Source organism: Sesamum indicum, linkage group LG8 (genome assembly GCF_000512975.1).
Source record: "Sesamum indicum cultivar Zhongzhi No. 13 linkage group LG8, S_indicum_v1.0, whole genome shotgun sequence".
NCBI lineage: Eukaryota > Viridiplantae > Streptophyta > Magnoliopsida > Lamiales > Pedaliaceae > Sesamum > Sesamum indicum.
The window spans coordinates 14,118,709-14,131,041 of NC_026152.1; the positions used below are offsets into that span (position 1 = coordinate 14,118,709).

At 33.4% G+C, this 12,333-nt stretch overlaps 2 protein-coding genes across 2 annotated transcripts; one reads left to right on the top strand and one right to left on the bottom strand.

Annotated features, from left to right (window-relative positions):
• Positions 1,143-2,985, bottom strand: LOC105168562 (aldehyde oxidase GLOX). Its single transcript, XM_011088698.2, has one exon. The coding sequence runs from the start codon at positions 2,960-2,962 to the stop codon at positions 1,262-1,264; it is 1,701 nt and encodes a 566-aa protein (XP_011087000.1). The 5' UTR covers positions 2,963-2,985; the 3' UTR covers positions 1,143-1,261.
• On the top strand, positions 8,273-11,954 carry LOC105168701 (putative late blight resistance protein homolog R1A-10). The gene is made up of 2 exons (XM_020695837.1): positions 8,273-9,054; positions 9,136-11,954. Exons 1-2 carry the CDS (start codon positions 8,487-8,489, stop codon positions 11,118-11,120), a joined length of 2,553 nt encoding a protein of 850 aa, XP_020551496.1. The 5' UTR covers positions 8,273-8,486; the 3' UTR covers positions 11,121-11,954.

Genomic DNA, 12,333 nt, shown 5'->3' on the forward strand with positions numbered 1-12,333 from the left:
GCAGCATCTACACCAAATACAAGAGTTGGGCACATCTCCAACCGCTGCAATCACCAACCTCAGACTTAAGACAATTTTATTTATTTTATTTTTTAATAACAAAATTTATAATTTCACATATTTAATATTTTCAAATTTATTTATTTTATTGTTATATTGTTGGATATCATTCCTATATCTTAGAAAAATATAAATTATAACTACTATGATTAATGAATAAATATATTTTTTTGAAAATCATGCAAGGTTATTTGTTGTGCATTACTGAACAACTATATTACATAGTGAAAATATTATTAAATTAAACATTTAATTTTTTCATTAATATTCAATATTTTAGTAATATAAAGGTCAAATATTTGTAAAATTAAATATGAGATATACTAATTGCAATAAATTTATTATATTTAACAAAAAACTATTATTATCAAATGACAAGTGTAAATATTAAACATAGTATTTTTTTAATACATGAACAAAATGATCTTTAACCAATTAAGTTTATTTAAGAAGTATTTTTTTTTTTCAAACATTACCCAATTTAGCTTTTATATGATTTTCGCGTTTTTTTACAAGTACTATCCACTTTTGATCATACTACAACTTTTAAGTTTCTCTACTAAAATCACATCTCTAAAAGTGGAAGTTTTTGCAAATACTCCAAAAATATTGTTCGCCTAAACTTATTTGAAACATTTTATAAGCTGATACTTGACGCATAAATACAACAATTTATTCCGGTGCAATATGGAACTGAGAAAATTACGTCCACAAGTGTTGCATATGGTGTCGCACAAGAATCCTAAACTAGATCTAATTGAAGTAAGCGTTATTTCCATAGTCGAGAAGCTACGGAGATTAGGGTATGCTCATGAAGAAATATCTTTACCGAAGAGTTGAGTTATTCCCATTCTAGGGTCCTTCTGTTTGACAATCGATTCGCCGACCGGTACCTGTTTGAGGATGGAAGATACGTATAGTGTATTCGCTAAATGAGTTGAATCTTTCATGACTAAGAAAAGTATATAAGATTATTAAATTATGATAATTAAATCCCATTTGGAATGAGAAGTTTTCTCTATATTGTCGTAACATAATCCATACTATAATTATACAACTGATCTACAAAAGGAAAATCCAAAAAAAAAACAAAAAAGGGACTGCCATTGTGTCATTTCCATATAGCAATACAGCATACCAACCACATTATTCCAAGTTATTCATCATTTCTTATCTGTTGGGGTGGGGGGGGGGTGATGGGTCAAGTATGTGTAAACTTAATCCAGTGGGATCTACTAGGGATCCCATTATGAAGAACAGTAAGCATATAATAGCCAGAAGGTGCAACTTTAGGAGAAGGAGGAGCTTCCACAAGGGCATTAAGCCATCCATCCTTTGTCCTCTTAATGTTCTTGCACCTGAGCACCAGCATCCTCTGGTTCATAGAGATTGAATGAGTGTTGAATGGAGATGCATATGCGGTGAAGGCTAGCATCTTACTCAACTTTGTCTTCAATAAAAACTTCACATGAAATCGTCCCCCATATCCCACTATTTCATCATTCCCACTTGTATATATGGACACATTTTGAGGCCTTCTCCCGTTGGATTCCTTCCCCACATGCGGCGGGACGAATGCTTGTAACCGGAGCTCGGTCGGGTGAGGCACGTTCTTGAATGTGTACTTGTTGTTAGGGTTGCTGCCCCCAACAAGAACTCTTCCGTCAGGTAATAGGACGGCCGACGAATGGTACATTCTTGCTATCTTGGTGGACTTAAGGATCGTGAACCGTCTTCCTATCATTTTCTTGGGGTTGTAGAGGTAAGGTTGGAGGGAAGGATTTGATGCGTAGTTCCATCCACCGCACCCGTTCTTGGCACCGTTTATGATTAGAACATGGCCTGTTGGGAGAGTGATCATGTCGTGCATTAGGCGCGGCCCTGGCATGTTCTCCATTTTCCACTTGTGGTTGTTGCCTGTGATTACCATTCTTCCACATGTTCTTGAGCCCTTCAAGAATCTGCCTTGTTTGGCTGCTGAAAAGGCCCCGGCTGCCGATCCTCCACATATCATTACTTCCACTTTCCGGAATCCGTCATTGTAGTGTAGAGGGAGAATCACTGAGGAGCCTGTGCTTGGATAGCTTCTTGATCCTTTTCCAGGGATTCTTGGGAATTTCTTAACTACCCTGTTTCGTTTATAGTTGAAAAGGATGGAGTCCCTGTTGGCAAACATGAACAGATGGCCATCAGATGAAAGATGGACAATGGGGTAGAGATTGTTCCCTCCCTCATTTCTGTCATAAGTCTTTCTCAAGAAAGGAAGAATGAAAGATTTCTCGCTAGGCGATCTTTTCGGCACAAATTCATAAGTAAAAACGTCTCTCCCACCAACAACGATCACCCTGTCGTCTTTATCCGGGAGTTTCAGGCTGGAAGCATACCATCTTTCATTTGATAAAAGCTTCCTCCCCTCTCTCCAATCACAATGGTGATTCTGGCACGGCTTAAAGTAACGTATCCTCCTTGAACCGGAACCAAAACCGCCCGTTTGGATCAGCGTTCCGTTGCTCAACATAGAACCTGACGAGCACCAAGTATCCGTCTCAATGTTGAGAGGCCTAATGCTGTTCCTCAACACATCATACTCAATTGAGTGAGCATAACAAGATGAGTCGTTAAAGTCTTTTCGCACATTTCGACATCTCGTTCCATCATGACGCTTCCGTAATCTGTAACCCGACCTGCCTGATCCCATCTGGTCAAACATTACGACCGTGTTTCGATGAGTTACGGCCATGTGCATTGCCACTACACCAGTGTTCTTCAGCAGAAGCTGCCATTCGCCTTTTCCCCTGTCGGGGTCGGGCTTCGTTGCTGTGCTAACTGCATTTGCGCAATGGAGTAGTAGATGGGTAATGGCTAATACTTTGAAGTGGGAATTCAAATTCTTAGTATCCATGTCATAATTTGATCATCTGGAGTTAATGTTTGAGAAGGCTTATATAGCATGTAATGCGGCATTGGGGGAAGTCATGCGACCGATGTGCAGCATAGTACGTAGAATGCTGCTGTAAGTTGTCTGATTCTCAGCAAGTGATGCTTTGCCTGAGCACAAGTGTAGGAGAATTTATCACACAAAGATGTCTTCCAATAAATTATGGGATTCGTGGCTAAAGTTTGTTGCTGTATCTTACAAGAAGTCACTTTTGGGTACGCGAATTCCATTATGTACACTAGCAATCAAGTCATACTTGGTGGGGCGTGTGCATAATGTAAATTTTTTAGTATATATATATATATATATTATAATTACATAAAAAATTAAAAATAAAGTAAATAATTTGTTAAAATTGACAAAATAAATTAATATCTAATGTGCATGAGCAAAAAATTATTAAAAGAGTTAATTGATCAAAGAAATGAATATCTTGTAAATATATAAATATTTTTGAAGGATTTTTATCAATAAACATTTTGTCAATCAAATTTTAGGGGTCGCACGCTTAAAAAATAGTATATATAGTCGGGCACGTTTGATGCGTGTGCTGTACTAAAATAAAATATTAACTACATGCTTGTAAAAAATAAAAAAATTAGGCGTAATACTTTTTTTTTTGTCGCAATATAAATTGGATGTTAGTAGTTAATATAGTTTAAATAAATTACAGTTATGGGTCCATGAGATATATTTGAACAAAATTTTGTATGTTTACATAATTTTCTAAGCTCATTCCACTAAATTAATAGTATAAATTTAGTATAGTGGTGAGCTTGGCACATCAGTCCATTAAAGTGTCTGTTAGAAATGTAACGGGGCTCGAACCATGACTGACATATATTAAAAATTTATTTCAATTTTAATTTGGGACAAATTGCTAGAATTTTGAAAAATTCTGGTGAAAATTATGTTATTTGGAATTTCAATAAATTGAGCATTCATTGATTCAGTCAATATGTCAATATCCGATCAATTTATTAATATAATTAAGAATAGTAAAATAAATTACAATAAATGATATAAAATGAGGCAATACTTTAATGGACAAATATTCACAAATTCGATGAGAGGTTTCAATGCAAAATTTTAAATATATTTATGAGATTTTAAATTTAATTATTGACTAAAAAATCATGGATATCGAGTAAAGAGTTAAGTAAGGGTTTTGTTTGAATTCATTTCTAAAGTGGTTTTTCTTTTTTTCAAGAAATTGAACTAACATTAAAATAAATATAAAATACGTGTTGTTTAGTTCATTTGACTTTATATATATATATATATTTAATTAATGTAGAATAAATAGAATAAAATTAAAATATAGGATTAATTACACTTAAATGTAATTTAAAGAAACAAAAGCATACTTCTTCATTTTTTTGAAAAAATCACACTCGTGCCCCTCCAAGAATTCTCTATTTATAACTATACTCAATTCCATTAGGACTTGAATGGAAAATATACCGATTCTAGGAAAGAAAATCATAAACTTTGATTTTTACACCTCATTCAACATTTCGTATAAACTATTGACAGAATGATCACTAGTTCTTCCATTAGTCAATGGCAATTTTTTATCAAATGACAATAATTTTCAAAGAATATTTTATGATCACAGTTACACTCTTCATTTCATATAGAGTATATTTATCTATTATAAATATAAAAATATAAAATACTAAATGAGGAATAAAATAAAAAATTTACTAGTAGAGCAGTGAACTATTTATAAGGCCATGCTCAGAAAGTTCATTTAGAAATGAGGATCATAATTCAAACTGTGCGCCTAACAAAATTAAATTTCATAGCTTTTACATTCTGCCAAACCCTACAATTATATGTACTAGACTGGGGCAAACACTAACAAAAAACAAAAAAGAAGCCAAATAAGTTACATATCAAAAAGTTTAATCCAAACTCGACTTAAAGGGTGTGTGGGTAAGTTTATACATTTTATAAGTTTCTAAACTTTATAAGATATTTTAAAAGTTTAGAGATGAGGAATCTTATTTTAAAGTGTATGATAAAATAAAATATTAGAGTATTTGGCATAATAATCTCTTCATATTATAATAATCCAAAAAAGTCTTCAAACTATGAGATTTGGTCAAATTTTCAGTTGAAAGTGCACTACATTCTATGCAAACATCATATTTGTCTTTAAGTATCACATGTGCACTGCATGTGATGTTTCTCTAACAAACAATTTGATCGAAAATGATTTTATTTGACAATTTGCAAATTTTATAAAGTTGAGATGACAGGTTGATATAAAATATAAAACTTTATATGACAAACTGTATATATACCCTTTAACTTAACAACTCTTGTATGTATAATTGATACAAACACTTTGTTTGACGAAGATTTTAGTTGTGAGTGCTCGTGATTTCATCACATCTCATCCCAGTGAGGAAAAAATGAGATAAAATGAGTTGGTTGAAATGAAATTTTTCTCAGAGTATGTAATTAGATTTGAAATAAAAATATAATGATTATAGTTGATATGTGTTAAATGTGTTAAGAAAAACGTAATAATTAAGTGATTTGATATATTTTTATTCAAAATAGTGAAATGTGTTTGAAATATATAATTTTTCAAATAAGAAACCATACACTACCTTAACTTAATTGGATGGAGTGAGATGGAATACATCCCTCAAATACACAACTTTCTTTCTCTCTTTTCTTCCTCTTCACATTTTGGCCTATAAATTTATTATTACAAGAAGCATATATAGGTTGATTCACTCTCAAAAATATGCATCGGTCGACGACGACGAATTATGGTTCAGGCAGAGGATCTGAGGAGTTCATGGTTAGCTTCTTCCCAGCTGCTTCAAAGGGCTTAGCATCTGAGGAGTTTTTGGGCACTTACAACAGCAGAAATCTCAATTTTGATGATGATATTGGAAAGAAGGATATTATTTGTCCAAAGTCTAATTCTTCAGGACAGAGAACTGTTCATCTCATCCCACTGCTCTTGCTTGTCTGTGGTTTTGTTCTTTGGTGGTTCTCAACTCCAGTAAAACCTCTTCATCACTGACTTTGCTGCCTACTATGTTTCATTCTTGAATTTTAGTACAAATTGTTCCATCATTATCATGCCGAATCAACATTCAAATCTTACATAAACTTTCAATCTTTATATTTTTTAGGTGTCTAATTAACGTCACTTTTCTTTATTATTTTTCATGGTTTATATAATCGTCTTATTCAACTACTCATTATCAAATAAGTATATGAAATTATATATTTTCTCGTGATATATATATATATGTATATTCTTGATGTGGTTTCATTGATGATATATGTCATATATATATCTATAATATATTATATAAGACTTTATTTTAGAATTTTTTTTTAGATCTATTCAAATGATCTTGAATAAATATTATATCTACTTTCTCTTAGTTATGTGCAACCTCACTAAAAAAATTATTGGGTAAATTACAAAGATGCACCTCCAATAAAGTTTAATATAATTATAAATATCTTCTTATTAGTGAAAAATTTATAAATATTTCTCTCATTTTACTATTTGTTTAGCAACGAGCCCACTCCGTTAGTCTTCTTAGTTTTTCATGATGAATTGATGTCCTTTTGGATGATAAACTATAATTTGATATTCTTTTAAAAAAGAAAATATTTTTATGGCTAATATATCCTATGAATGTTTTACGTTACTCAATCTTTGATTTTTTTTTTATATTTTTCAAATAAGAAAAAAAAAATTAACCAGGATAAAATAGTAATTTTTACCTTATTGTCTAAGGACTACATAATTATTTTTTATTTAAAAATTAAATATTTATAATTTTTCAATAATGAGAGTTTTTTTGTAACTATGTTTATACACCAAAGTAGGTAACTACAATTTACCCTATAATTTCATATTAGTTAAAAGAGATTTAGATATGCAACCCAATTAAAATAATATGACACGAATTCAAATTTGGAAAACATAATTAAAAAAGTAGAAAACTATGGACAGATAAAATTTCTAAAAATTTAAATAGAAATGTTAGAATATCTGAAAATGAATATTATTTCTTGATTTTTTCTCTCCAAAATGCCATTGTTTGATTTTGTAGTATATTAAAAACATGGTATCAAGGGTTTAAAAATGCAAGGATCAGACGTGCAATTGCGGAGCTTTGTGACGATAGTTGGAGTTAGAACTTGAATCTTGTTGTATGCATGTAGTGTCCGAAAGACCATTATTTAGTAGTTTGGACTCAATTATTTATTGAACTTGAACATAATATACTTTAATATGAACTAGTCATAATTAATGTGACATATTTAAATTTAATTGATCAATATAAAAAAAATTATATTTATTTTGAATCCATCCATTCAGTCTCTCTATTCCCGAGGGGGGTATCCCCCCAACCTCACTGTTGGATGATTTTTGGGCTGAAGCTCAATTTACATAGCAATAATGTTAATTTTCCTTTCAATCGACCGATTACCCTAGTAATATTGAGATTCAATCTCCTGAAAGACTAGGATTTTATTTTTTGGTTTCTTTTTTCTTTTGGTATTTGTTAATTTGATCTAAACTTGTACAAAGTACAATTTTTAAATTTGTTGATAATATTTTTCTTAAAATTAATTGTCTTCAATTTTACATTTAATTGCAAATAAAAAATCTATTACAAAATAAACAAATTACGATGGATTTTTCAACAGATAACAATCGAAAAATACTACCTAAAAGAGCCGACGGAATATTATTCTGGACGATTTTACAATGGAAACCACTGGAAATCCCCTCAAGATTTATGATGGTACTGTCGGAAATTTTTTGATAAATTTTCAAACAGTTTTTCCCTTGGAGTGGTGGTTGAAATTCAGTATTCTTTTTGGTAAAAAGAAGAAAATGCTGCAAAACCCATCAAGAAATCCGTCGAAAATTATTAATTTCATTATTCATCTATTGGACGTACTTTTTTTACAATTCTTTTCAATAAAATTATTTTTGGAATTTTTTTCAGACGAAAAAAAATCCGTTGGTAATTACAAAATCTTCATCAATCCATCGAGAATTCCGTCGTTATTAGGCTTATTTTTTTAATAGTTTATACTCAAGAGATAATGATTTTCACCTCAATTAAATTAATTGAATGTGATAGTCGAGTATCATAAAAAAAATAATATTGTTGACTTAGGTACCATCATAATTGTCCATATGGCTAGCTGTCCTCGATGATATTCCAACGCTTATTTGATGTACTGACATTGGAGGGGCCAAATGTTACACCAAACTGGCATCCCAAGGGGAAAAATGTTACAAAAAATAAGGTAAGAGGGTGCAACCATATATTTATTTGAAGACAACAGGAGCACTTCATTGCATGTATATCAATATTTCTGTAATGAGGTGTACAAGTAGTTAAACTCCAACACCACGAAACACACGCAAGTTTCTCCTAGTTTGGTGTTTGTGTGATCAGGTGTGAGGGAGCTTAAGAAATCAGAGATGGCTTATGCTGCTGTCATTTCTCTTAGGAAGACGATTGAGGGCCTTCCATATTCTCCTCTGATTTCTTCTCTTCCTCCCTTACCCACAGCGTCCGCATACAAGGAGGTGAAGCGGTTAGAGCAATTTCTACGAACACCGCTTTTTACTTCGGGAAACAGCGAGAGGGTGAACGCTCTGGAAAGGCAAATCAGAGAGATTGTATGCAGATTAGAAGATGTACTTGAATCCCATGTACTGGATCAATTTCTCTCACAATCTGAAACCATCCATACAGGTCGGACCAGTTATCCGTCGACGCTGTCTCCAGACTTGGCCTTGGAAGTGAAGGAAGAGATCGATTTCTTTGTGCAAAAGGTGCAGGTGATCATCGGGGCCGACTTTAGCAACTTGTTGCTTACTGAAGAAGATGATGCCATTGTATCTTCAAGAACTGCTGAGGTCCTTTTGGATAGAAAGAAGTCAAAGATTATTGGATTCGATAATGAGTTGAATAAACTCAAAATTCTGCTCACAAGAGACACGTGCGATCTAGAAGTTGTCTCAATATTTGGGATGGCAGGCATTGGTAAGACAGCTCTTGCCAATGAAGTTTATATAGATCCGTTAGTACAACAATACTTTGACTGCTGTGCATTTGTCCCAATAGGCGAAAAGTACGACGTAAGGGGAATCTTGCTAGGTATTCTAGCTCAAATGGATTATGGGATTGATGGAAGGCACGCAGAAAGTAGTGAGAAATTAGGCGAGTATCTATGCCGTAGTTTGGAGGAGATGAGATACCTAATTGTGTTGGATGACATTTGGAACGGGAAGCTCTGGTTTGAGCTGAAAAGGTTCTTTCCAACTAATAGAAAAGGAAGTCGAATTGTGCTGACAACAAGGCTAGAAATGGTAGCTTTTTATGCGACCAATGGTAGAAAATATCTTCACAGAATGCGGTTCTTGAATGAAAAAGAAAGTTGGCACCTTCTTCGTGAAACGGTGTTTGGCGAAGAGCACTCGTGCCCTCCTCAACTTGAGAAAGCTGGAAAGAAGATTGCTGAGAGGTGTGAAGGACTTCCACTTGCAATCATTGAGGTAGGGAAGCAGCTATCTAAAGCCGAGAGGACGCCAGAGTACTGGAATGAGGTAGCACTAGCAGAAAAAGAAAATCCAGTTTTCAATTGTGCAAATGAGGAAATTTCAAAGGTACTATATTCGAGCTACAAGCACTTACCTCAACATTTAAAAGCATGCTTTCTTTATATGGGAATTTTTCCACATAATTGTGAGATTTTTGCCTCCAAGCTCATCCAATTATGGTGTGCCGAGGGATTTGTTGAACAAAATTCTCCCTCAAAAGATTTTGCAAGAAGCTGTCTGGAGAACCTTGTGTTCACAAACGTTGTTCTGGCCCGCCAGCAGGGCTCCAGGGGCAAAACTAAAACCTGTAGGGTCCATTTTGTCTTTAGGTACTTCTGTATTAAACAAGCTAGGAAGAAAAAGTTTTTCCATGTTGTAGATCATTATGCTAATCAAGGTATAGAGAGCCAACTCCGGCTGTGCATTCATAACAATGGTTTATTTGGCATCAAGGATGTGTACAAGTCGATGACATCCAGTTCAGATGCATGTTCTCTCCTTTGTGTCGGTCCTCACCATCCATACCCAGTACCGGTGTGTTTGAGTTTTGGTTTGCTCAAGGTACTAAATGCACTTACAATTCGTTTTTATGGTTTCCCAATTGAGGTGGTAAAACTAGTTCAGTTGAAGTTCCTCGCCTTCACTTATAACGGAAAGCTCCCTGCTTCCATATCCAAACTCAAGAGTCTTCAGTATTTGATTGTCCATCAATATCTAACCATCTTACCTTTCGGGGGGACTCGAATGTGTCTCCCTATGGAGATGTGGACTATGCAAGAATTGAAGCATCTCCAAGTCATGGGAAGTGACCTACCAAATCCTAGTTTAGAGGACGCTTGCTTACCAAATCTGTTAACACTCTTAGGAATTAGTGCTCACAGTTGTACCAAAGAGGTTCTTGAAAGAATCCCGAATCTAACTAGATTAGGAATTCAAATCGGCTTAACTCTAGATGTTGCTAAACCCTTGTGCTGCTTAGACCATCTTAGATATCTCCGACGACTTGAATCACTCAAATGTGTCATTCTAAATCCTAATCCCAGATTGCGGGTTGTTGTCCCGACACCACCTGTTACCGCTTTCCCATCAAGTCTTAAGAAGTTAACTTTGAGTGGGCTCGGATTTCCTTGGGAATACATGAGTACTATTGCTAAACTGCGGAATCTTGAAGTGCTCAAACTGCGGTGCCATGCCTTCCGGGGACCGGTGTGGAATGCATATGACTGTCAGTTTCTGCAACTTAAATTTCTACTACTAGAAGACATTGATCTGGAGTACTGGTATCGAGGGCTCTTCCCGTGGCTTGAGCGCCTCATCATTCGGGACTGCTACAAATTGAAACGGATTCCTCTGGGAATTAAAAAGATCTCAAGTCTTGAAATGATTGAGCTAGTTGACTGCAACCCTTCTCTTGTCTCTTCTGCAAAGAGAATAGCAGAGGAACAGAAAAGCAATGGAGATGATTACCTTCAAATTTGTATCAAGTCTTCAGCGGATGATCGGACATGAGAAGCACCCTGGCTCTAAAGGTAAGATGGTTTCGGTTTTTATTAGTTACTGAAAAGACAATTTCTCTTGTGATTATGTCTTTGTGTAAACTGAAGCACACTAGAAAAACAAATGGCCAAATCCAGTCCAGCTTCATTTTTCCACCGTCACCCTAAGAAAATAACTCAATAATTATAAGAAATGTTGATGTTAAAATTAGCTAAGTAATTAACAAATAAAATTTTTATTGTTAAATATACATTTTAAACAATTCAATGCTAGCTAGCTAAATCCGTCAGCAAGTAAATTTTCGTTACTTTTTCTTTTCTTTCTTTTAAAGAAAATCATTATTTAATTTCAATTGTAAAATCGAAATGGAAGTGAACTAAAAGTGCCATTCTTTCAAAGTTATAGAACAAAAAATGCATTTTTTTTCCATACTAGTTTTTCTTAAACTTTTCTTATTCAAATTAAAAAAGAATGATCCCCCAACAATAAAATTTGCGAAATATTATTCCCTTACATATATTTTCTACTACAAAAGTACCTCTTATGCTGTGTAATTAATTCTGTTTACAACTTTAAACATTAGTAAGTACCGGTGCTATAGCAATATGAATTTTGCGGTCACTGAAAATCTTGGCCGGGATACTTTTTTGGGACAAAATTTCGCTCTAAATTGCGTCGCCAAATTTTGTAACGAGACCTGCAACGACTTTTGCCACAAGTTTTGCAATATTTTGGAACGACATTTGTGACAAGATTTTCATGGAAAAGTTTGCAACTATAATTTTGTTGCAAAATCTTATTTTATTTGCAAACATAAAAAATATTAGGTATAATTTTTTAAATTACAAAAAATCTATGTATAATTACACTAAAATTTAAGTATATGAAGATGTAATTATTCCTTATTTTTATTTATGGGATAATGACTGGAGTACAAAAAATAATATTATTGACTAAATTAGTTGCCATTATATATATTTTTTTGACCTTCTTGGAGGATGATGGAATATTTTGGTTTTCTATATGGCCAGCTGTCATTGATGCTTTTCAATTCAACTTGTAAAATAAGTATTATTTCATATGGTTGATCTCTTGTAACTTCTCCAAATTTTAATCTTTTATATATATTCCTTAATTTTAGTTGCTTAAATCAACTTTGACCTTTACAATATTATATATATATATATATATATACATATATATATAAAATATAGGTCTACATTAC

What these genes read in the sequence shown, in the direction of transcription:
- LOC105168701 (XM_020695837.1), top strand. Translation starts at nt 8,487, where the DNA reads ATGGCTTATGCTGCTGTCATTTCTCTTAGGAAGACGATTGAGGGCCTT. An exon ending in ATTTGGGATGGCAGGCATTG is followed by an intron (nt 9,055 to 9,135) that starts GTAAGACAGCTC and finishes TTGTCCCAATAG; the next exon opens with GCGAAAAGTACGACGTAAGG.
- LOC105168562 (XM_011088698.2), bottom strand. Translation starts at nt 2,962, where the DNA reads ATGGATACTAAGAATTTGAATTCCCACTTCAAAGTATTAGCCATTACC.